Below are 25,770 nucleotides of genomic sequence, written 5' to 3'. Positions count from 1 at the left end.
TTGACGAAGGAAAGGCTGTGGATGTTGTCTTAATGGATTTAGTAAGGCTTTGACAAGGTCCCACATGAGAAGTTAGTCAGGAAAATTCACACGCTAGTATTACAAACCGCACGTAACGAGCAGCAATAGACAATGAACCAGACAGTGTTTAATTTTAAAACACTAATTTTATTTCTATCTTTTAAACTATAATCTTAACTTTTAAACTATCCTTAACATTACTTAACATTAAATCTATCTCCAGCTATGCAAATGTGCATGTGTGTGCGTTGTACCCAAACCAATACAGTCCAGGCCAAAATATAGAAACTTGCTTCAAAATTCAGTCTTTCAAATTCAGTGTTTGAAGTGTAAGCCTTTTACATTTGATACCCAGAACTGATGGGAAGAGTGGAGTTGTGGCTGCTACAGACTAATGGATTCTTCTTGTGTTGCCTTTGAAGAAATCTCCATCCACATGAGCTGCAATCATAACACTCCTGGTCGTTTTGTAGGCAAGACTCAAACTGAGTGGCTTCCACGAAGCTTCCAAGACCTTGGCACCAGTCTTTCCAAGTGACCTCCACTGTTAGTCATAATCAAAATTAAGCACTTTGCTCCCTCCTGGCACAGGTCAATCCACTGTAAAGGCCCAGTCATTCACAGAGCAGGCTTTGTTCTGAATTCCACAGAAATGGCTGGCCACAAGAACTACTTCAAAAAACTCTTTCTCTCCAGCAGTCAGAATCACAATGTCTTTGCAAATATATCAAATCTGGAACAGATTGTGACAAACTTTCCCTCAATTCTTCCAATGTATTGTGCTTGTGTGAAATGCTAACTGTAGCCATTCAGTCCCTCTTATCTACACTATCCCTTACATTGATAATCCCATTTTATTAAAGCAGGAGCTCGTAATACTAGGTATTCATGGTGAACTAGTGAACTGGATTCGTCAATGGCTGGACGGGAGAAACCAGAAGGTAGTGTTGCTATGGCAAGTCTATGACTTGTGAAGTGTCTCAAGGATCGGTGCTGGGACCATTGTTGTTTGTCATCTATATCAATTATCTAGATGATAATGTGGTACATTGGAACAGCAAGATTGGAGGCGTAGTGGACAGCGAAGAAAGTTTTAAAAGTTTACAGAGGGATCTGGACTAACTGCAAAAATGGGTGAAAATTGGCAGATGAACTTCAATGCAAATGAGTGTGAGCAGGACAAACCAAGAAAGGTAAATGGTCAGGCACTGAGAAGTGTAGTAGAACTGAGGGAGCTGGGAATACAGATATATAATTCCCTGAAACTGGTGTCACAGGTGGATAGGGTTGTAACAAGAGCTTTTGGCATATTGGCCTTAAAGTATTGAGTACAGGAGTTGGGATGTTGTAAAGTTATGACATTGAGGCCAAATTTGGAATATTATGTGCAGTTTTTGTCACCTAACTACAGGAAAAATATCAATAAGATAGAAAGAATGTGGAGAATATTTTTGAGGACTTCAGGAACTGAGTTACTGGGAAAGGTCATACAGGTTAGGAGTTTATTCCTTCAAGCATAGAAGAATGAGGGGAGATTTGATAGAAGTATTTAAAATTATTTGGCAGATAGACAGAGTAAGTATTTATGGGATTTTCCCACTGAGTAGGCGAAATACAAACTAGAGGACATGGGTTAAGAGTGAAAGGGGAAAAGTTTACAGGGAATATGAGGGGAAACTTCGTCACACAGAGTGGTGGGACTGTGGAACGAGCTGCCAGCTGCAGTGGTGAATTTCGGCTCCATTTAAACATTAAAAAAAAAATTGGACTGGTACATAGATAGAGGGATCTGGTCAGTGGGGCAAAGCAGAATAGTTTGGCACAGACTAGAAGGGTCAAAGGGCCTATATCTGTGCTGTAGTATTCAATGGTTCCTTCCAGACAGTGGTGGATTCGAACCCGACTCGCTGGTTCTGAAATAGCGTCACACAAACCGTTACACTAATCGTGCCGCCCCAATTTTCAGAGAGATTCTGACAGCCATGCGACTTTACTTCGGGAGTCACGTTCATGTAGAAAGGCAATCTGAAGTGGCGGGATGACGAGGGTTTGCTATGTTTTGTTTTCAGAGATGCCTTGCCTTGAAGCTCAGTGCGGGATGTTGCCACAGTGTGGAGGACCGCACGGGGATCACAGCTCTGACCTGCTGAATTCAGAATTTGTCAAGTTTGGAATGGACCTCAACGCCACGGAGATTACCGCCACCACCTCCCTCCCCAGTTTCAACTCTTTCATTGACAGTAACAGTGGGGACTTTGATAACTGCTTGTGCCAGCTGATGGTCACCAACCAGCAGCCTCCATTTAAAGTGGAGGATGGGCAGATGGTGGGCACCATCAACATGCATTGGGACGAGGTGGCACTTCCGTGTGGATCTCCTCACTACTACAGTGCCTCGTGCTCGGTTCCGTCCACTTCAGCCCCTGCTTTCCCGATGCAGCAAGGGTCCATTTGGGATGAATCCTTCCCTCATCACTCGTTCCAATGCAGCCAAATGGATCATTTGTCACATCAACAAAAAAATGTTCCCCAGCTTTCGTTCTTTTCCTTCAAGCAGTTGCCGCCCGAGTTCCCGGGGCCACGTTGCCAAATGAGGATTGAGGCAAGTTGCCACGGGCCGAGTACGGTGCACCAGTTGGTCGACTCCACATCCTATGATCTCACTGGCCACGGCCCAATGACATTTGCTCCTTTCCCCACGGACCAGGGGGCGGGCATCTTGGACAGTCCAATTGTCATGGACAACCCCTCTCCACCAACTCAGAACTCTCCTCCCAGTGAAGGTCAGTGCGCTGTGTGTGGAGATAATGCTTCGTGCCAACATTATGGTGTTCGGACCTGCGAGGGATGTAAAGGTTTCTTCAAGGTATTTCATCACGAGTACAAAAGCGAAGCAATGACTGGGGTTGATTTTAATATGGAAATATTCCAACTTTTAAAAATCTGGTTAGAACACGCGTGGAATATTATCTTCAGTATTGATTGCCTCATGATAGAAAGGATGTGGAAGCTGTGGAGAGGGTGCAGAGGACCCTCTCCGCCAGGATATTGCTTGGATTGGAGAACATTCGTACGAGGTTAGGTTTGCAGAGCTCGGGGTTTTCTCTATGGAGCAACAAGGATGAAAGTTGACTTACTAGAAGTCTACAAGGTGGACACCATCTCTTTTTCCCATGGACAAGATTAGCAAATACTAGAGGACCTCTGTGCAGCATGAGGGGAGGAAAGTTTAGGGGAGCCTTCAGGGGTAAGTTTTCCCCTCAAAGGGTAATGGGTGCCTGGAAGGCCTTGCTCGGGGCGGTGGTGGAGGTTGGTACAATAGGGACATTTAAAACCTCTTTTACAGGCTCATGGAAAACTAGTTATGGATGTGAGGTAGGGAAGATTTAGTCTGTGAGTAGGATTATATAGATCACTACAACCTTGTGAGCTGAAGGGCATGTACTGTACTAGAATGTTCTATTCCATGATATGACTTTGCAAGATGTGAATTTTGCCTCAAGATTAAAATGAAGTCTTGGATCAGTTTTGAAAGCACAGTTTAACTGACAATTTTGGGGCAGAGATGTAAGTGTTCCAGAGTTGCTGAAAAGCTCCTTGAAGCAATCTACAAACCAGACCCATATCAGTGGAAGGAGGCTGGCCATCACAATACATCATTAATAACTCCAAAAGACTGAAGTTCAACAAAATGATAGACTTTTATTAGCTACTCGACAGTTCTGCTCTGTCTGTGGAACATTCTAGGGCCTGTGGGAGGAGTCACAGGCACAGTCAGCCAATGGGTGTGCCCAGAGAGACAAACATATACATCCAGTGGTTTACCATATTCACCCCTTGTTTTAAGAGTCCGACAGGGTGAAGTGGTGATGATACAGTTACAAATTCAGTCTATCGGCTGGTTGAATTCTTTGCTGTGACCGTCATAATTCGAGTTGCTGTGCAGTGGCGGGGTCCTGGACAGTCTTTGGCGCCTATGTACAGTCATCAGAGTTGGGCTGATGGGTACGCAGTGACGAGTCTGGCGTGTCCTCTGTTGGGGGTGAGGTCGTGTGGCATGGCCCTGGTGCATTGTGGGTGGCTAGGGGTGAGGTAAGGGGGTTTCAGTGATCAGTGAAGGTCTCCAGAGCCCCTGAGGGTGCAAAATCTCTAACGGAGACAATCCTCATGCCCATCAGTGTAGGTGTATTGGGAGTTGGTGTGGAGGAGGAGGACCTTTTTAACCAGAGGGTCAGACTTGTGGCTCCTCACATTCCCAGAATAGCACTGGCCCTGGGATTGGCAGCCATGCCAGCAGCGTGGTCCCTGTCTCAGATTTCCTGGGAAAGGAAACCATACATTCATACGGTGTGGCATTCGTGGCAGTACATAGGAGAGACCTGATGGAGTGGAGCACCTCCAGGAGGACCTCTCACCAGCGGGAGACTGGAAGGCCCCTAGACTGCAGGGCCTGGAGGATGGCCTTCCATACTATGAACTCCATTCACCTGGGGTTTGTAGCTGGTGGTCCTGCTTGTGGCAATACCTTTGGCCAGCAGGCACTGGTGCATCTCGTTGCTCATGAAAGAGGACCACCAGTTTCTATGAATATAGCTGGGGAAGCCAAATAGAGTGAAGAAACAGCAGGGCCTTGGTGACTGTGGCAGCTATCATGTCAAAACAGGGGGTGGCAAATGGGAGTATTCATCAATGACATTGAGCAAGTTGACATTGTAGTCTGTGGAGGGCAGGGTGGCCTTTTTTCAACTGCGCTCTGTCTGGCCAGTAGAAGTGTGGTTTGCACTCCATGCAGATCTGGCACCTTTTGGTCACTGGCCTGATCTCTTCAGTGGAATACAGCAGGTTGCGGCTTTGACGAAGTGGAAGAAACTGGTAATTCTGGGGTGGCAGAGATCATTGTGAAGGGCTTGTAAGTGATTGAGCTGTGCACTGGCACAGGTTTCGCGAGATAGGGCATCAGAAGGCTCATTAAGTGTCCTGGGCTGGTACAGGATATAATAATTGTAGGTGGACAGTTTGATTCCCCACCTCAATATCTTGTCATTCTTGATTTTACCTCACTGTTGATTATTGAACCTGAAAGCAACTGCTCGTTGGTCAGTTAGCAGGGTGAATCTTTACCGGTCAGTACGGTAGTGTCTCCAGTGCTGTACTGCCTCGACAACAGCTTGGGACTCATTTTTGACAGTGGAGTGTTGAATTCCGGGGCCATGGAGGGTACAGGAAAGGAAAGAAATGAATCCACCCACCTGGTTAATGGTAGCAGCCAGAGCAAAGTCTGGCGCATAACTTTCGACCTGGAATGGGATGGATTGTGGCGTTCACAATATCAGCCTTGATGGGGCTGAAGGCTGCACGGGCCTCTGGCATCAGAGGGAAAGAGGTGGATTTGACAAGGGGGTGGTCTTGTCTGCATTGGGCATAGTAAGAGAAAAAGCCCAGGTCACCTGGGCCTTAAGGCTGTGGGGAAGTTCTAGGAGTGGGCTATTGAGGTTAGGGTCCGGGCCGATAACTCCATTCTTAACGACACAGCCAAGGATGGCCAGATGGGTTGTGCAAAATATGCACTTGGCCTTATTGAAATTGGGGAGCTTGACAGTTTGGAGGAATTTTTGAAGGTTGGCGTCATGGTCCTAGTAGGTCGTGGCCGCAGATGGTAACGTTGTCGAGATATGGGAATGCGGCCTGCAGCTTGTACTGATCTACCTTGTGGTCCATCTCCCTCTGAAAGACTGAGACTCCACTGGTGACGCCAAAGGGGACCTGCAAGAAGTGGTAGAGCCAGCCATCCGCCTCGAACCCAGTGTATTGGTGGTCCTCTGGACGATTAGGAAACTGATGATATGTGGATTTCAGGCCAATAGTAGAAAAGTCCCAATGCTGTGCGATCTGATTCACCATATTGGATATATGGGGGAGGTTGTGTGTACCTATTAATGGTCCGACTGTAGTCGATGACCATCCTATTCTCACTACAGTTACTTGTGCACTCCAAGGACTGGTGCTGGGGTCAATGATCCCCTCATTAAGTAGCCACTGTACCTCTGCCCGAATAAAGGCCCTGTCTCCAGTAGTGTACTGTCTACTTTTGGTAGAGATGGGTGTATAGTCGGGGGTGAGATTGGGGAAGAACGGTGGAGGGGAGATTTTGATCCTGGAGAGTTCGCAGATCGTGCGCGATGAGTGACTGGGTTGCTGGCTGTGTGCAATGTTTGGGGGGGAGGGGAGCTGAAGGGTGAGTGGAACGCGGAGGCTGATTCAAGAACTGCCAGTTAGAGATGGTGAGGGGTGGATGGGGTCCATTGAGGTCCATCATCACGCTTTTAAGCTAACATTGAAAATCAAGGTCCAGTAGTACGACAGCACAGAGCTGCAACATAACCAAAAGTTTAAAGTTTCTACCCCACACGGTCAGACTCACTACACTAGCCCTGGACATCTGCCATATGTGACTTTGCGGACAAGGAGATCTATTGGTTTACTGGCCATATCACGAGGGAGTAGCGCTGCACTGTGTTGGGATGAATGAAGCTGTCCATGCTCCCACTATTGAACAGGAAACTCGTCACGTGGCCATTTACCTGAATGTGAGTTGTGGTGATTTGGAAGATGGCAGTCCAAGATGGCAGCCTCCACTCAGCGCTGCTGATTCCTGAAGGTGGCACCCAAGATATCGGTCCCGGCGACTCGCACGTGGTGCTGCTAGTTCCCGGCGATGGCGGCATCCAAGATGGCGGCCTCCATGATCTGTGTGTGGCACTGCTGAGAAGGGTTTTAGATCGACACACCTTAGCATAGTGTCCCTTCTTCCCGCAGCTGGAGCAGACAGAGCCTTTTGCTGGGCAGCGTTTCCTCTGGTACTTGCCAAGCCCGCAGAAGTAACACTTCAGTGCACCTGGAGTACAGTGGCCGTGGTTGGGTCGCTGACTGCACCTGGCGGTGCTGATTGAAGGCGCTTGTTAGGTACTGTTGCCCTGGTTGGGGTCAGGGGGTGGTGGCACATCCCAAGATGGTGGCACGCGGGGAAACCATGAGGCGGTCGCATTGTCAGTTGAGTAGGCCTCCATTCTGGAGAGCCATTTCCAGTGTACCTACCAGCTCAACTACTTTCCGCAGACAGATCTTCTTGCTCCAATAATCTATGGTGGATGTAGTTCGACCTCATCCCTACAACATAGGCATTTGTGTATTCCGTGGCCATTACAGCCTTGCATTCACAGGCCCTCCAAGGGTTTGCAGACCCCAGAAGAACTCAACATTTGACTCCCCGGGGTGATGCTTTTGACTTTGTTAATCTTCCATAGATACTGAAACATTAGAATCTCCATGGCCTCCTGATACAACGTGGGTGCCAACTCAGGAGAGCAGTAGCTGTGATTTGTCCATCTCTGGCCAAACAGTGGCTGAAGATACCCGCAGGAATGCCTCGAAGCAGCATAGCCAGAGTTTGAAGTTTCTGGATGCCTCTGGTCGATTTCCAGCTTCTCAGGCTTCACGATCTGCTCTGTTATGAAACTGACACCTAATAAAATTGATGCCCCATCAATAACTCCAAAAGACTGAAGTTGAGTGAAATAATCGGCTACTATTAGTTTTAGAACAAAAGCACATCCATGTTGCTCGACTTTTCTGCACTAGGCAGGGAGCTGTGGAATGTTCTGGAGCCGCAGGGACGGTCAGCCAATGGGTGTGCCCAAAGAGACAAACCTATACATATAGTGGTTGACCACACCACAACCAAACATTCTGGAGAAACTCAGCAGGTCATGCAGCATCTCCAGGAAGTAAAAGTCACCAACGTTTCAGGCCTTCGTCAAGGGACAAGAAAAATGCAGCGTGGTGCCAGAACAAAAAGGAGGGGAAGAAGTGGAGGGAAGGGCAGAGGGAGGAGAGGAGAGAGGGAGGGGCAGGGGAGGATCAGAGACCAACAGGAAAGAGGTCATATGTGGATACAGATGTGAGAACTTCTGAGAAGTTATGATGTTAGGGGGCAGATCCCTCAATGGAGAGGGAGCAGGTGAGGAGTTGGAGGGATAGGGAAAGAGTGAGGCTCAGGGGAGAGGTTTGGCAGAATTTGGTGTTATTGCTGTCTGGTTAGAGAGTGCCTAAGTGCAACATGAGGTTATGTTCTTCCAATTTGTGAATGGCCTTGGTTTAGCAGAGCATGAGGCCATGGATAGACAAGTCAGTGTGGGAATCGTGCAAGGGATTGAAATGGGTGGCCACTGGGAGGTCCCTGTTTCAGCAGCGGACAGAGCAAAGCTGCTCGACAGAGTGATCTACCAGTCTGCGTTCAGTCTCTCCGACCTAGAGGAGACCATAAAGGGAGCTTCAGATGCAGTCGATGACTCCTGCAGGTTCACAAGTGCTTCACTTGGAAGGTCTGTTTGGGGCCCTAATGGTGATGAAGGAGGATGTATGAGTATAGCATTCCCTGAGGTCACAGGGTTAGGTACTGAGTGGGAAGTTAGTGGTAAGGGAGACAACTTTTATAGGACTCAGAACAGACTCTACTTAAAACACCACTCAAATTTGTGGCATGTGGCTTGCAAAGATAATTGGTGACATTGAACTTTTAAAACAGAATTGGATATCCACTTGAATGGAACCATGGGGAAGAAACAGGACACTGGAATTAATTGGATAGCTCTTGCAGAGATCTGGCTGGGAAATGATAGGCCATACCCCTCTCTGGTGTAGATTTGCATGGTTGACAGATGGAATATCAGATACAATATCTGAATTTCTCCTGCACAGATCCTATTCCTTTCTCTCAATTCCTCCACCTCTATCACATCCACTTCCTTGGATGTGGTCTTACATTTTGGAACATCTGAAATGTTCTCCTTCTAAATCCAACAAGAGAGAAGCTACTTGAAAAGCTAAATGGTCTTAGGATAGATGAGTCTCCCGGACAGGATGGAATGAGGTAGCTGCAGAGATTGTGGAGGCATTGGTAATTATCTTGCAGGAATGAATGTCGTCTGGTATGGTTCTGGTGGACTGGAGGATCGCGAATGTCATTCCATGGTTTAAGAAGCAAGCGGGGCATCAAAAAGGAAGTTATAGCCCTATTAGCCTGACATCGGTGGTTGAGAAAGTGAGTTTGTCATGGATGACATCCATTAAAAACTCAGTTTCCCAACCACCGGTGTCTACAATTTCTATAATTTCCTTTCTGATGCCTCACTCAAGCCTGATGCAGCCTGGGAGATCATCTCATTGAATAACTTCATTCTGTCCACTGCAATAACAGTGACCTCCCAGTGGTCAACCATTTTAATCACACATTCCCACTCCAAGATCTTTGTTCAGGGCCTCATGCATTTCCAAACTGAGGACACTGGCAAATTGGAGAGACAACACCCAAGAACTCTCCCTCAAGATGATATTAACATCGACTTCTCCAGGTTCTGTTAAACCCTCACCCCAAGTCTCTCTCTTTCCCTATCCCTCTGCCTCCATTCCTCCAGCACCCCACCCCCTTCCATTTCATTCAGAGTGCGATCCCTCCCCATCTCTTCTCTGATTCCTTCTTGTCTATCCTCCTACCTGTTTCCACATATGACCTCTTAGCTGTTGCTTGCCCTGCCCCTTCCTTCCTCCTCCCTTCCCCGCTGTTCCATCCACTGTCCGGCCCTCCTCTCCCTTCCCCTTCCTTCTTCCTCTCCTCCCACTACCCCTTACCCTATCCTCTCATTCTCCTGTTCCTTTTTCCACGTCTCTTCCCCCCAACTTTTTATTTAGGCACCTGCCTGTGTTTTGCTCACACCTTGATGAAACACTCAGGCCCAAAGTGTTTCCTTCCTGTGGCCGCTGAGTGACCTGCCGAGTTTCTTCAGCACATTCATGTCTCGCACTACAATTGTCTTGTTTATTTGGTGTATTGAATTGATGTGCCGCTCTGTTCAGTCAGGGTATTGAAGCAGCTCTTCCAGAACCAAAGACGAGCAGGGTTAGTTAGACATTTGGTGTATTTGGGCTGCTCAGGCTCATGGGCCGGAAGGGCCTGTTACTGTGCCATGTCTCAAAGCAAACTGAAGCGCCAAGCGTGAGTGTGACCAATGGGCCAGATAATGTTTGCACAGTTCACGTTTTCAGGTGGCACAAAAATTGGAGGTGTTGTAGACAGCGAGGAAGGTTTTCAAAGCTTGCAGAGGGATCTGGACCACCTGGAAAAAAGGGTTGCACAATGGCAAATGGAATTTAATGCAGACAAGTGTGAGGTGTTGAATTTTTGAAAGACACACCAAGGTAGGACATGCGTAGTAAATGGTCGGGCACTGAGGAGTGCAGTAGAACAGAGGGATTGGAGAATACAGATGCATAATTCCCTGAAAGGAGGACAGAGTTGTAAAGAGAACTTTTACATATGAACCTTCATAAAGAAAAGTATAGAGTATAAGAGTTGATGGTAAAATTGTCTAGGACATTGGTGAGGCCAAATTTGGAATATTGTGTGCAGTTTTGGTCACCTAACTATAGGAAAGATATCAATAATATTGAAAGAGTGCAGAGAAGATTTATGAAGACCAGGAACTGAGTTACAGGGAAAAGTTAACAAATTAAGACTTAGAAACATAGTAGAATGAGGAGAGATTTGATAGAGATATCTTTGGCTTGGCTTCGCGGATGAAGATTTATGGAGGGGGTAAATGTCCACGTCAGCTGCAGGCTCGTTTGTGGCTGACAAGTCCGATGTGGGACAGGCAGACACGGTTGTAGCGGTTGCAGGGGAAAATTGGTTGGTTGGGGTTGGGTGTTGGGTTTTTCCTCCTTTGTCTTTTGTCAGTGAGGTGGGCTCTGCGGTCTTCTTCAAAGGAGGTTGCTGCCCGGCGAACTTTGAGGCGCCAAGATGCACGGTTTGAGGCGATATCAGCCCACTGGCGGTGGTCAATGTGGCAGGCACCAAGAGATTTCTTTAGGCAGTCCTTGTACCTCTTCTTTGGTGCACCTCTGTCACGGTGGCCAGTGGAGAGCTCGCCATATAACACGATCTTGGGAAGGCGATGGTCCTCCATTCTGGAGACGTGACCTACCCAGCGCAGTTGGATCTTCAGCAGCGTGGATTCGATGCTGTCGGCCTCTGCCATCTCGAGTACTTCAATGTTAGAGATGAAGTCGCTCCAATGAATGTTGAGGATTGTTAGGTCTGCTTTGTTCATGAATGAGTGAGTCAGACACCAGACTGAGTCGAAATCAAGGTTCTTTGTTCTTTATTACCGGATTGTAACACTTGCAACTAACAGTGTTAGTTGGAGAAGGCGCATTCTGCCGTTATCAGCAAGTGGTGTTTTTTTTAATACCTCAGGATACGTACTTAGTAAATTATCATACCATTACATTGTCCAATGAATAAACTATTGCTATCCTTCTCTGCTAGCTTGCTGCACATCAATTTGTCATTACCACTCTTATCTTGAGAGTACAAGGTCACAACTGCATCTTGTTACGGCCCAGCACTGGGTGACTCCTTCTTCATTCCCAGCTCATGATGTTTTTACCTAACAGGATGGAGCGGAGACAACGCTGGTGGAAGCGTTCTAGGAGCCGTAGGTGATGCCGGGTGAGGACCCATGATTCGGAGCCGAACAGGAGTGTGGGTATGACAACGGCTCTGTATACGCTTATCTTTGTGAGGTTTTTCAGTTGGTTGTTTTTCCAGACTCTTTTGTGTTGTCTTCCAAAGGCGCTATTTGCCTTGGCGAGTCTGTTGTCTATCTCGTTGTCGATCCTTGCATCTGATGAAATGGTGCAGCTGAGATAGGTAAACTGGTTGACCGTTTTGAGTGTTGTGTGCCCGATGGAGATGTGGGGGGCATGGTAGTCATGGTGGGGAGCTGGCTGATGGAGGACCTCAGTTTTCTTCAGGCTGACTTCCAGGCCAAACATTTTGGCAGTTTCCGCAAAACAGGATGTCAAGCGCTGAAGAGCTGGCTCTGAATGGGCAACTAAAGCGGCATTGTCTGCAAAGAGTAGTTCACGGACAAGTTTCTCTTGTGTCTTGGTGTGAGCTTGCAGGCGCCTCAGATTGAAGAGACTGCCATCCATGCGGTACCGGATGTAAACAGCGTCTTCATTGTTTAGGTCTTTCATGGCTTGGTTCAGCATCATGCTGAAGAAGATTGAAAAGAGGGTTGGTGCGAGAACACTGCCTTACTTCACGCCATTGTTAATGGAGATATACCATATAGAGGTATACCATATAACTACTTACAGCACAGAACAGGCCAGTTCGGCCCTACTAGTCCACGCCGTAACAAATCCCCACCCACCTAGTCCCACTGACCAGCACCCGGTCCATACCCCTCCAGTCCTCTCCTATCCATGTAACTATCCAGTCTTTCCTTAAATGTAACCAATGATCCCGCCTTGACCACGTCTGTCGGAAGCTCATTCCACATCCCCACCACCCTTTGCGTAAAGAAATTTCCCCTCATGTTCCCCTTATAATTTTCCCCCTTCAATCTTAAACCATGCCCTCTAGTTTGAATCTTCCCCACTCTTAATTGAAAAAGCCTATCCACATTTACTCTGTCTGTCCCTTTTAAAATCTTAAACACCTTTATCAAGTCCCTCTCAATCTTCTATGCTCCAGAGAAAAAAGACCCAGTCTGCACAACCTTTCCCTGTAACTCAAACCTTGAAATCCTGTCAACATTCTCGTGAACCTTCTCTGAACTCTCTCTATTTTGTTTATATCTTTCCTATAATTTGGTGACCAAAACTGTACACAGTACTCCAAATTTGGCCTCACCAATGCCTTGTACAATTTAATCATAACCTCCCTACTCTTGAATTCAATACTCCGATTTATGAAGGCCAACATTCCAAATCCCTTCTTCACAACACCATCTACCTGAGTATCAGCCTTGAGGGTACTATTTACCACAACTCCTAAATCCCTTTGTTGCTCTGCAGAACTCGATGGCCTACCATTTAATGCATATGACCTATTTAGATTTGCCTTTCCAAAATGTAACACCTCACACTTATCTGTATTAAATTCCATCAGCCATTTCTCAGCCCACACCTCTAGCCTTCCTAAATCACCTTTTAATCTACGGTAATCTTCCTCACTGTCCACAACACCATCAATCTTTGTATCATCCGCAAACTTGCTTATCCAATTCTCCACCCCTACTTCCAGATCGTTAATGTATATAACAAACAATAGTGGACCGAGGACCACTAGTCTCCGGCCTCCAATTGGACAAACAATTTTCTACCACTACTCTCTTACACCTCCCATCCAACCATTGCTGAATCCATTTCACTACCTCCTCATTTATACCTAATGCCTCCACCTTTTTTCCTAACCTCCTGTGGGGAACTTTGTCAAAAGCTTTACTAAAGTCTAAATAGACAACATCCACAGCTTTCCCTTCATCAACCTTTTTTGTAACCCCCTCGAAAAACTCGATCAGGTTTGTCAAGCATGATCTACCCCTGACAAAACCATGCTGATTACTCCCTAGCAATCCCTGTACCTCCAAATATTTGTAAATACCATCCCTCAGAACACTTTCCATCAACTTGCCCACCATAGACGTCAGACTCACGGGCCTATAATTCCCAGGTTTACATTTAGACCCTTTCTTAAACAGCAGAACCACATGGGCCACCCTCCAATCCTTTGGCACTACCCTTGTGGCCAGTGACATCCTAAATATCTCTGTTAATGGCCCCACTATCTGTCCACTAGCCTCCCTGAGTGTCCTTGGGAATATTTTGTCCGGTCCCGGAGATTTATCCACCTTTATCTTTTTTAACACAGCCATCACTACCTCCTCAGTTATCGTTATATGCTTCATTACCTCCCCACTATTTTTCTTTACCTCAACTGGTTCAATATTTTTTTCCCTAGTGAATACCGAGGCAAAGAAATCATTCAAAATTTCCCCCATTTCCTCTGACTTCTCACTCAGTCTACCCTCACTATCTACAAGGGGTCCAATTCTATCCCTCACTAATCTTTTACTTTTAATATACTTATAGAAACCCTTTGGATTTATTTTTACTCTGTCTGCCAAAGCCTCTTTGTGCCTTTTTTTGACCTTTCTAATTTCTTTCTTAAGATTCCTTCTACACTCCTTGTAGTCCTCCTTCAAATTGTCAGCTCTCTGTTCTTTATACCTCTTGTACACCTTCCTTTTACTCCTAACCAAATTTCCAATATTCCTCAAAAACCAATCCTCCCTATGACTTCCAGCCTTTCCTTTGATCCTCACTGGGTCATAACTACTCTGTACCCTCAAAATTTCTTTTTTGAATATCCTCCATTTCTCATTTACACCCTCACCTGAAAATATCCTGTCCCACTCAATACTCCCCAAATCCCTTCTTATTCCTTCGAAATTTGCTCTTCTCCAATCCAGAACCTCAACTTTAGGCCCCTCCTTGCTCCTCCCTAAAACTACCTTAAAACTAACAGAATTATGATCATTAGACCCAAGTGGATCTCCAACATTAATGTCTGATACCTGACCTAGCTCGTTCCCTAACAGGAGATCTAGTATTACACTGTTCCGAGTCGGTTCTTCTACTAATTGATTAAGAAAACAATCTTGAACACATTTAACGAACTCTAGCCCATCCATCCCTCTAACTGTATGGGTATCCCAATCAATGTGAGGGAAGTTAAAATCTCCCATGATCACTACCTTATGATTCTCACACATATACGTTATCTCTCTACACATTTGTTCCTCTAGTTTTCTTGACCCATTTGGTGATCTGTAATACACCCCTATTAGCACCCTCATGTCTCCTTCACCCCTCAATTCCACCCAAACACCCTCACTGGACGATCCCTCCAGACCATCTTGCCACCTCACGGCAGTAATGTCCTCCTTAACAAGCAGAGCAACTCCTCCCCCTTTTTTACCCCCTGATCTATCACATCTAAAATAAATGTATCCTGGAACGTTAAGTTGCCAGTCCTGCCCCTCTTGTAGCCAGGTCTCACTAATTGCCACAATATCGTGACCCCAAGTATTTGTCCATGCTCTAAGCTCATCTACCTTGTTCACTATGCTTCTTGCATTAAAATATATGCATTTCAGAGAATGACCCTCACATATATTCTCTTTTCTACCTTCTACCCTAATCTCCATCCTACCTTTGTTATCGTTTTTATTCTTATCTAGGTGGCCATACTCCCTGGACACTGCTCTCACACTCTGTTCCCCACCCCCCTGCCAAACTAGTTTAAACCTTCCCCACAGCTCTAGCAAATCTGCTTGCCAGCACATTGGTCCCCCTCCAGTTCAAGTGGAGTCCATCCCTTTTGTACAGGTCCGACCTTCCCCAGAAGAGATCCCAATGTTCCAGAAATCTTATCCCTTGCCCCCTGCACCATCTCTTTAGCCACGCATTCATCCTCCACATCCTCCTATTTCTACCCTCACTAGGGCGTGGCACCGGCAGCAATCCAGAGATTACTACCTTGGAGGTCCTGTTTTTTAACTTCCTACCTAATTCCACATAATCCTGTTTCAGGACCTCATCCCCACTTCTAGCTAAGTCATTGGCCCCCACATGGACCACGACTTCCGGCTGTTCTCCTTCCCCTTGCAGAAAGCTATGTACTCGATCAGAGATATCCCTGACCCTGGTACCAGGGAGGCAACATACCAACCTGGATCCCCAATCTCGTCCCACAAACCTATCTGTCCCTCTGACTAATGAGTCCCCAACTACAAATATCCTGTTTTTATCCCTCCTTCCCTTCTGAACCTCAGGGGCAGCCCCCGTGCCAGAGACCTGACCCCCCACAACTCGTCCCTGATAGGCTGTGCCCCCCAGCAGTATCCAATGCAGAATACATGTTGCTGAGTGGCACTTCCACAGGGGTACTCTGCACTGGCACACTCCCTCCTTTCCTCACAGTCACCCAATTCCCTGACTCCTGCCTTCTAGGGGTGACTGTCTCCCTGTAACTCCTCTCTATCACTGCCTCTGCTTCCCTTATGATCCTCAGTTCATCCAACTGCAGCTCAAGCTCCTTAACACGGTCACTCATTATATACAATTGGATGCACCTTTTGCGGGTATTGTCGTCAGAAATAGCTGTGCTGTCTCTGATTTCCCACATCCCAAAATTGGAGCACTTAACTACCCCAACTGACTCCATTTCCTCCTTTCTTAATATAAATACCCTTCCCACACAAGTAGCTCCTTCTTGCCGAAGTCCATCGAGCCAAAGTCCTAAGACCCCACTCCTTCACTGGGCCACCCACTCACTGCGCCGCTCCTTGCTGGCCGCTCCCTCCCTTTCTACTCCTTTTATTAGCCCTTACCAATTAACCCCAATTAACTATACCCAGTAATTATGATGGGTATCGACAGAGTAAATGCAAATAGAGTTTTTCCACTGAGGGTAGGTGAGATACAAATCAGAGGACATGGGTTAATGGTGAGAAAAATTTAAGGGGAACATCTTCACACAGAGAATGGTGGGGATGTGGAATGAGCTGAAGTGGTGACTGCAAACTTAATTTTAACATTTGAGAAACATTTGGACAGTTACAGGAAAGGATCTGGAGGGATATTGTCTGGGAGCAGGTCAGTGGGACTAGGCAGAATAATAGAAGGGCTGAAGGGCCTGTTTTCTGTGCTGCAATGTTCAATAGTTTTATGACCTTTAAATGCTGAATTTTCCTGGTATATTGTCAAGAACAAATCTGTTTTTTATCATGTAATGTTGACAACACAGATATTCCACACAGCTGTGACATTGTGTCTTGGGAGAGCAAGAGGGAGTGGGCAGATGGATTCAAGTCAGCTGTTTTATCAAATATTCAGATGTCCCATGAATGGGCCACTTGCTTCACACAATATCACTGCTGCAGTTTGTCAGAGAACTGTATGGTGCTTGTGTGGGAATTATTCACAAAGTTCAAAATGGATAAATACCTTTACATAATGCTCCTCATTCGACTGTGCGTTCGGTCGTGACTCAGCACCCATGCATTGCCAGGCTGCGCCATGGATGTGAAGCTTGTGCTGCCTTTCAGAAAGGGACAGATTTGAGGAGCTGGGATTGACTTGTGTAGAAGGAAATAGAATATGGGGCAGCTCGGTTAGTATAGCGGTTAGCTCCACTCCATTACAGTGCCGGCGACAGCCACTGTCAGTCAGGAGTTTGCACTTTCTCCCCACGTCTGCTTGGGTTTCCTCCAGGTGCTCTGGTTTACACCACTCTCCAAAATTTAAGAAGCTTGTAGGTTAATTGGGCAGAGTTAAATATGTAAATTGGCTCCATGGTCCTGGAGAAACGCCATTTTGTCTTTACTGTGCATTACATCAGTAGTTATAGAATGAACAACAAATAAAGGTGAATTGACTTGAGCAGGGCTTTCAATGGTTGGAATCTGCTTATTCGGTGATGAAAATAAAGAAAGATAGATATATAGATAGAATAAACTATAAATTGCAACAAAAAATAGCTCCTTTGGCCCTTCTAGTCTGTGCTGGACTATTATTTTCCCTAGTCCCAGTGACCTATACCCAGTCCAGATCCCTTCAGACCCTTCCCATCCATGCACCTGGCCTAATTTTTCTTAAATGTCAAAATTGAGCCTGCATTCACCTTTTCAGCTAGCCATTCATTTCACACCCCCACCTCTCTCTCTGTGAGTCACTTCCCTTTTAATATTCCTTTAAGCATCTCACTTTAACCCATGTCGTCTTGGAAAAGCCTGCTGCTTTATTCTGTTGAAACTCCTCATATTTTTGTACACCTCCATCAAATCTCCTCTCATTCTCCAACACTCCAGGACATAAAGTCCCAACCTGTTTATTCTTTCCCTATAACTCAGTTCCTCAATTCCTGGCAGCATGTTTGTAAATCCCATCATTCCTGGAATCGTTATTGGGAATCTTCTTTGAACCCTCTCTAATCCGAGCACATCTTTTCTTCAGTGAGGCACCCAAAATGGTACCCTGTACTCCAAGTGAGTCCTCAGCAGGGCCTGATTCAGGATGGGATCCTCTCGAGACCAAAGTAGGAAGGGGTGATATCAAGGTGGGTGTGGGGAAAGGGGAGAAGAAGTTAGGGAGGGGCTAAGTGACAGGATATTGGGGAGATGAGGCTTAGATAGATCACACTGGAGGGTGTGGGGAAAGATTAAGTAAAAATAAGAGTGTAGCTGAAACAGTGGAACCAGATAAAGGTAGGGGATTACAGAAACAGAGACAAATCAATGCACCTTTGGGTATATGGCTGTCCCAGAGGAAGGTGAAGTGCTGCCCTCATGTTTACATTTGACCTCCCCCAAACGATGAATGAGGTTAGAGGACTAACGTGCCAGTGTCGGGATGGGTGGCGGAGTTGAAACAGTTGGCTGCTGGGAGCTCAAATTTGTGTCGTTCACTGAGACAGGCTTGTTATAGAGGACACAATTTCAACTGAGACTTTCAACCTTGGTTAATAGATTTATGTTAATCTTTAATTTAATGTTAAACTATACTTCTCATATATAAAAATGTCTTAGTAGAGAAAATTATAGAGTTAAAATATTGTATCTGTATTCTTAGTTGGGGCTGGCATGGGGTCACAACACATTTACAGATACACCATTGCATTCAGAGAAAAGTGATCATTCTCTGAGTTGACGTGTCTGGGACAGACAGAGCTAATGGATTTCAAGTGAGTCTTAGCTATTCAAGAACTGCTGAGGAAACCTTTTTTTAAACCAAAGCCACTTAAACCTCTTGAACAGAATGAGGTCAGAGGTTGCTATGGATATGGAATTGTTTTGAAAAAGGAACAGTATTTTGATAGAAATAAAACTCAAGGTCATGTGGCTTCCAAGAATTGGGACTCACCTCAGTCACATGATTTGGAGAAATATATTACAGAATTCAGACATTTTGAGTTCAGTTGTTTTGGAAGAGTTCAGTCTGGAGAGTACAGTAGTCAAAGCCCTGTGACACAGGGGTTGAAACCTTGTGAAAGACAGTGTTGATTTACATTAACCAGAATTGGTGCTGTTGATCTGTGTTACTCCTGGCAAAAAGGGAACACAGAATCAGTGGCTTTTGAAATAAGGAAGAGTATTTTGCTCTTTTTGGGAAACAGGACAAATTTCTACTGGGCCTATTTTTGTATGGCCAATCCTTTAACCCTTGCCTGGTTTGTGACTCCATCATGGAAGAAGACAACCACATCTGTTTAATCCTTGTCTTGACTTGTGAATTCATCATGGAAGAAAATAGCCACATTGTGCGTAAAGAATCCTGAAGATATGATGTTTAAAAACACTTTATAATTATTTCTGAACTGACAGTGTAAGACCTTCAAACAAGACTAAAATGATGCGGAACTTTTAAAGATGAACTTTTCAGTGTGGGACTTTAAGGATCCACACCATCCAGCACATGCTCTATTCTCACTACTGCCATCAGGAAAGAGGCATAGGTGCCAAAAGACTCAACCATATAACAATTACAGTACGGAAACAGGCCATCTCAGCCCCTTCTAGTCTGCACCAATTTAAGTGAAACTCCACTAGTCCCACCTACCTGCTCCCTGTCCAAGACCCTCCAATCCCCTCACATACATGCACTCATCCAACCTTCTCTTAAATGACAAAATTGACTCTGCTGCAACTACCTGTTCAGGAAGTTATTCCACTCAGCCACCACTCTCTGAGTGAAGAAACTTCCCATTATGTTACTTCTATTTTGCCCTCTAACCCTTAACTTATGACCCCTCGTTCCAATCTCTTCTACCCTCAAGGGGAAGAGCTTATTCACAGCTACTCTGTCTACCCTCCTCATAATTTTAAATACCTCTATCAAATCCCCCCTCAACCTTCTACCCTCCAATGAATAAAGACCCAGTCTACTCAATCTTTCTTTGTATTCTAGATTCTGCAATCCAGTCAACATTTTAGTAAATCTTCTCTGCACCCTCTCTACCTTATTGATATCCTTCCTACAATTTAGTGACCAGAACTGCACACAATATTCCAAACTTGGCCTCACCAATGCCTTGAACAGTCTCAACATCACCTCCCAGCTCCTATATTCTATGCTTTGATTTATAAAGTCCAGCATACCAAAAGCCTTCTTCACCACCCTATCTACACGAGAATCCACTTTCAAAGAACACTGAACCATTATTCTAAGATCCCTCTGTTCCTCTGCCTTCATCAATGCCCTCCCCTTCACTGCATATGTCCTATTTTGATTATTCTTCCCAAAATGAAGCACTTCACACTTATCTATGTTAAACTCACCCCACCAGGTTCAGGAACAGCTGTGATCCCTCCTCAATGGCAAACTCATTCAGATGGAAGCAGCAAGAACAGAGCACATGCTGGGTGGTGTGGATCCTTAATGATTGCTGCTACTCTCTGATGGCAACATTTCATGTTGATGACCCCTATCTCTTGCAAGGCTTTCCACACCGAGGTACAGGAGGCCCCCATGCTAGGCCATAGTGCACAATTTTCACAACGCATCAGTAGAAGTTTGCCAAGTTCCCGATGTCATACTGAGCTTCTGCAAACTCCTAAAGAAGTAGAGGCTCTGACGTGCTTTCTTCATGATGACATTAGTATGTTGGGTCCAGGAGAGTTCACCAAGATAGTGACTGTGCAGATGGGAGATGTGAAAGGACTCCTCTCCCAACAGGACTGCTAAAAACCCGATTTTTAAAATTTTGTAAACATAAAAAAGCATTAAGTATTATCTTAAAAGTACTATCAACAGCAATAATGAAAAAGACAAAGGCACAGATTGCAAATGAAACGACTCAGGAGCAATTATCAAGCACAGAAGAACTTGGGCCTACCTTTGAGATAGAGCCTGGGGACTTGACTCCTCTTCACCCATGTCCACAGCAACAATCTCCGGTGAAGGCACAGTTGACTCTTGCACTGATTCCCCGGAATGCCGGGGAAGATGGCACCAGAGCCCGAAGACGCCACCTTTCCCATTATGAGGAGCCACCGCGCACACGTGAGACTTGCGCATGCATGTTACACAAAGTTCGGCTCTTCATGGTGGAAATGCCGTCGGTTTCAATTGAGGAAGAAGAAGGAGACATCATTGGTGGAGTTGAGGAGGAAGACATTTACCCAGACAAAGAAGAAGAAGTGGTAATATATAAGGGTAGGCCTCAAGGGAAACCTAAGCTTGACACTTCTTATACTGATCCAACTACTCAATTTGATATTCCGTCTAAACAAATTGAAACGATGTCAAATTAGATGGATCAAGGTTTCTTATCTCTGAAAGATCATTTTACTGGCATGAAGGAAGAAATGTCAACCATTAAGATTGATGTGGCAAACTGTGTGAAGCTGGTGGATAAAGTGCAAGCCATGATGATGTGCAGCATTGTAAAGAAAGGATGGGACAGATGGATTAAAGTGGATAAAACTTGTACAAGATTGTTATGAAGTGGTTATTTATTTCTTTTCAAAGAATGGAATACCCTCAAGTACTTTTTTTTGTTATTCTCAAGTTAGAGCTTTATTATTAGATAATTTTGGACATACTTTAAGGCTATCAAGACCATCTCAATTTGAAATTTTATTTACAGAAGGTGGGCAGAAAAGATTTGTATCTGAAATGTATTCATTATTTCAAAGTAAAATGCCTAAGTTAGATTTACAAACATCGAGATTAAAGTGGGAAAAAGATTTATGGAGAACAATTAATCAAGAAGATTATGTGAAGATAAGTATGACTAAAATTGTCAATGTGAGATGTAGATTAATTCATTATAATTTTATACCTCAATTAGATTTAACTCAGAAAAATTAAAGAGATATAATTTAATTTCTGCATATTTATGTTTTAGATGTCAAAAGGAATAAAGCTCTTTTTTTACATTCTACTTGATTGTGTGAAACCTTTTTGGGTGTGACTTAAAGAGCTTTTAGAAGGTATTTTAAAGTTAAATTTCCATTGCATCCATCATTAATTTTGTTAGGTAATATCAAAAAGTTGAGTTTGGAATTGAGATTATCTTGGTTATCAGAAAATATGGAGCTGTTATATGGGTTTAAAATTTTGAATTCTCCGGCCATGCTGTGTTTACTCTAATTCATGGTGATTAATTGCGGTTTATATCTCTTTTCTTTGGGTGTAGGAGAGGTTTAGGGGAAGGATATAGGGCGGATAGGGTTGGAACGGGGGAGGGTATTGTGTGTACATGTTGATCATATGTATTATTTGCTTTTCTGATTGTATGTATCATGGTTTTAATATTTTATAAAATATTTTTAAAAAGATAGTGACGGCTCAGATTTTTAAATGTACTCCCCCTCTCCACTTCTGATTCCCCAGTGATCACTGGGTCGTTTTCCATTCCTGAAGACTTCAATCAGGTCCTTGGTTTTGGTGACATTAAGTATGAGGTTTAGTGCACCATTCCGCCAAGTTTTCAATCTCCCTCCTGTGTGCCGATCGCTGACAGTTGGAAAATCTGGCAGTGCATCCCATTGTTGTCATGCAGAGGCTGGACTCGGAAGCTCAATGCAATCTGCTGGGGGCAGGAATACACTTGTTCAAGGGAACTGTCGCCCATTCACTTTCTCCCACGGATGCTGCTTGACCCGTGGAGTTCCTCCAGCAGGTCGTGTGGTTTGTGGCCTGACATATCAGTCCGCTGGGGGCTCTGTGGGGAGACTCTGTCCTCACTCGTGATTTCCATTCATTTCCACAGCGCTCTGTTCAGAAAAATGCCAAGTACATTTGCCTGGCCACTAAAGACTGTCCTGTGGATAAACGAAGACGGAACCGATGTCAGTTTTGCCGATTTCAGAAGTGTCTTGCAGTGGGCATGGTGAAGGAAGGTGAGCATTTGAGCAATTCTGGATGTATACATTTTAATTTTTTAACTTTTATTCTGAGACACAGGCCCTTCTGGCCAATGAGTCTGCTCCATCCTAGTAAATCAATCTCACCAATTGACTCACTAATCCTGTACACCTTTGGAACGTGGGACAAAACAGAGCATTTGGGGAAAACCCACGCAGACACGGAAATAAATGTGCAAACTCCGTACAGAGAGCGGAGGACTTGAACCTAGGTTACTGGCGCTGAGACCACATTATGCTGACCGCTATCCTAACTCTGCGGCATACATATGGTCCTTCTGCCAACCACCAAACCCCATTCATTGCATTTGACTTTTGGCCAAAACAATCAATTGAGTTGTAATATCAAAGAGTATGTAAATGAGGTTGTTTCCCATTTATAAGACTTCTTTAGAAGCACAAAGTGTGACAGCACAGAATCAGACCCTTCAGCCTTTCTAGTCTGTGTTGATCTATTATTCTGGCTGCACCGACTCTATCGCCCTCTATACCCTTGCCATCCATGTACCTGTCCAAGTTTGACTGAAATGTTAAAATTGACCCCGCATTCACCACTTTAGCCAGCAGTTCATCCCACGCCGCTCCCCCTGAAGTCCTAACCTGTTTAACATAGAATGTACTGTACAGGCCCTTCAGCCCACAATGTGGTGATGACCCATATATTCTGTAGCTGACAAAGAAAACCCCCCTCTATCTCATACCCTCTACTTTTCTTTCATCCATGTGCCTATTAAGAATCTTTTAAATGCCCCTAATGTTCCAGCCTACACCACCACCCCTGGCAATGCATCCCAGGCACCCACAGCTCTCTGCGTAAAAACACATCTCTTTCACTTTATATAGACACCCTCTGATATTTGCCACCCTGAGAAAACCTACTGACTGTCTCCCTTATCTGTGCCCCTCATAATCCTCCTTCATTCCAAAGAGAAAAGCCTAAGCTCTGTCAACCTTGCCTTGTAAGCCATATTTTCCAATCCAGGCAACATCCTGTGAAATCTCCTCTGCAATATCATCCACATTCTTCCTGTCATGAAGTGACCAGAACTGAACTCCATATTCTGAGTGCGGTCTCACCAGAGATTTAGAGAGGTGCAACATTAGCTCATGATTTCTGAATTCAATCCTATGATTAATGAAGCCCAGCATACCATAGGCCTTCTTTACTGTCCTATCAACTTGCATGGTGACTTTAGTAGATCTATGGATTTGGACCCCAAAGGTCCCTCTGTTTTTCCACACTTTTAAGTATCTGACCATTAACCATGTACTCTGGCTTCACAATTGACCTTCCAAAATGCATCACCTTACACTTTTCTGGATTGAACTCCATCTGCCCCTTTTCCACCTAACCCTGTATCCTGATGTAACCTACGACAACATTCAATGCTATCCACAACACCTCCAACCTTTGTATCATTTGCAAACTTGCTGAACAATGTCTCTACTTCTTTATCCAGGTCATTTATAAAAATTACAGAGAGCAGGGGTCCCAGAACAGATCCCTGCGGCTCTCCACTAGTCACAGGCCTCCAGGCAGAATACTTTCCTTCCACTACTACTCTTTGCTTTCTACAGGCAAGTCAACTCTGTGTTCACACAGCCAAGATTCAATGGATCCCATTCCTCATGACTTTCTGAACGAATCTCGCGCGAGGGACCTCGTCGAATGCCACTCTACCTTCATCAATTTCTTTTGTTACATCTTCCAAATTCTCAATTGGGCTCATGAGGCACAGCCATCCCCTCACAAAGCCAAGCTGACTAATCCTGAGAAGAATGCTCACAAATCCTATTTTTCAAAATCCTCTCCAATAGTTCACCCACCACTCACTGCTCTATAATTTACTGCTTTCTTCCTATTTCCTTTATTTAACAAGGAGGCCACATTTGCCATTTTTCAATTCTCTGGCAACTCCCCTATGGCCAAGATGCAAAGATAATCGCCAAGCCCCAGTAATCTCTTCCCTCCCTTCCCATAGCAACCTGGAGTAAATCTCATCTGATCCCAGGGACTTATCAATCCTAATGTTTTTTAAGAAGATCCAGCTCTTCCTCTTTCCTAATCTCATAATGATTAAGAACATGTCTGTTCTATTTTTGACCTCACCTTGATCAAGGTCCTTTTCTCTAATGAATACTGAAGCAAAGTATTCACCAGAGGACCTCCCCAACTGCCTCCAGGCACATGTTCCCTTGTTTATCCTTAATTGACCCTACCTTTACTCTCATTATCCCTCTGTTCTTCACATACACATGGAACACCGTGGGGTTCTCCTTATCCCTACTTGCCAAGGCCTTTCCATGCTCCTTTCTAGCTCTCCTTAAATTCCTTCCTGGCTCCCATATAATTTTCTCCTTCCTGCTTTATGCTTCCTTGTAACTCAGTTCCTCAAGTCCCAACAACATAGTAATACATCTTCTCTGCAATCTTTCAATCTTATTGATATCTTTTCTGTAATTAGATGACCAAATCTGCACACAATCCTCCAGATTTAGCCCTTGTACAGCTTTAGCATGTCATCTCAACTCCTCTACTCAATTCTTTGAGCTATAAAGGCTAATGCTCCAAACACTCTCCTTGCAACCATACTACCTGTGAGCCACTTACAGGTTAGAACAGGTCCCTCTGTTCTACTGCACTCCTCAGTTGCCCGTCCATTGGGTTTTCCTTCCAAAATGCAACAACTTGCGTATACAATGGGGAGGGAGCAGTTTCAGAATCTATCCCCTCCCATCTTTTGATCTCTTCTGTGAGGCATTTTCAGTTCATTGATGTTCAGAGATAAAGATATTCCAAAGCTTGGGGCACCAAGATAGTGGGGATGAGAAGTAAATTATATTCAGTGATATTAATACAATAGAGGTCTAAAAATTTGCTCGGGGTTAGGGTCAGCCGGATTTTCGGATT

General features: G+C 44.9%; 1 protein-coding gene across 2 annotated transcripts in view; it reads left to right on the top strand.

Moving 5' to 3' along the window:
* LOC138754630 (nuclear receptor subfamily 4 group A member 1-like) overlaps positions 1-25,770 on the top strand; it is an 89,877-nt gene that overhangs the window by 26,511 nt on the left and 37,596 nt on the right. For both annotated transcript variants that reach the window (XM_069919178.1, XM_069919179.1), the window contains 2 exons: positions 2,091-2,887; positions 22,706-22,835. In XM_069919178.1, coding sequence (XP_069775279.1) covers positions 2,091-2,887; positions 22,706-22,835 — 927 coding nt within the window. The remainder of the gene's footprint in view (positions 1-2,090; positions 2,888-22,705; positions 22,836-25,770) is intronic.

The sequence above is a fragment of the Narcine bancroftii genome, chromosome 2, assembly GCF_036971445.1.
Source record: "Narcine bancroftii isolate sNarBan1 chromosome 2, sNarBan1.hap1, whole genome shotgun sequence".
Lineage (NCBI taxonomy): Eukaryota > Metazoa > Chordata > Chondrichthyes > Torpediniformes > Narcinidae > Narcine > Narcine bancroftii.
This window is presented reverse-complemented; position numbering and strand designations above follow the sequence as displayed.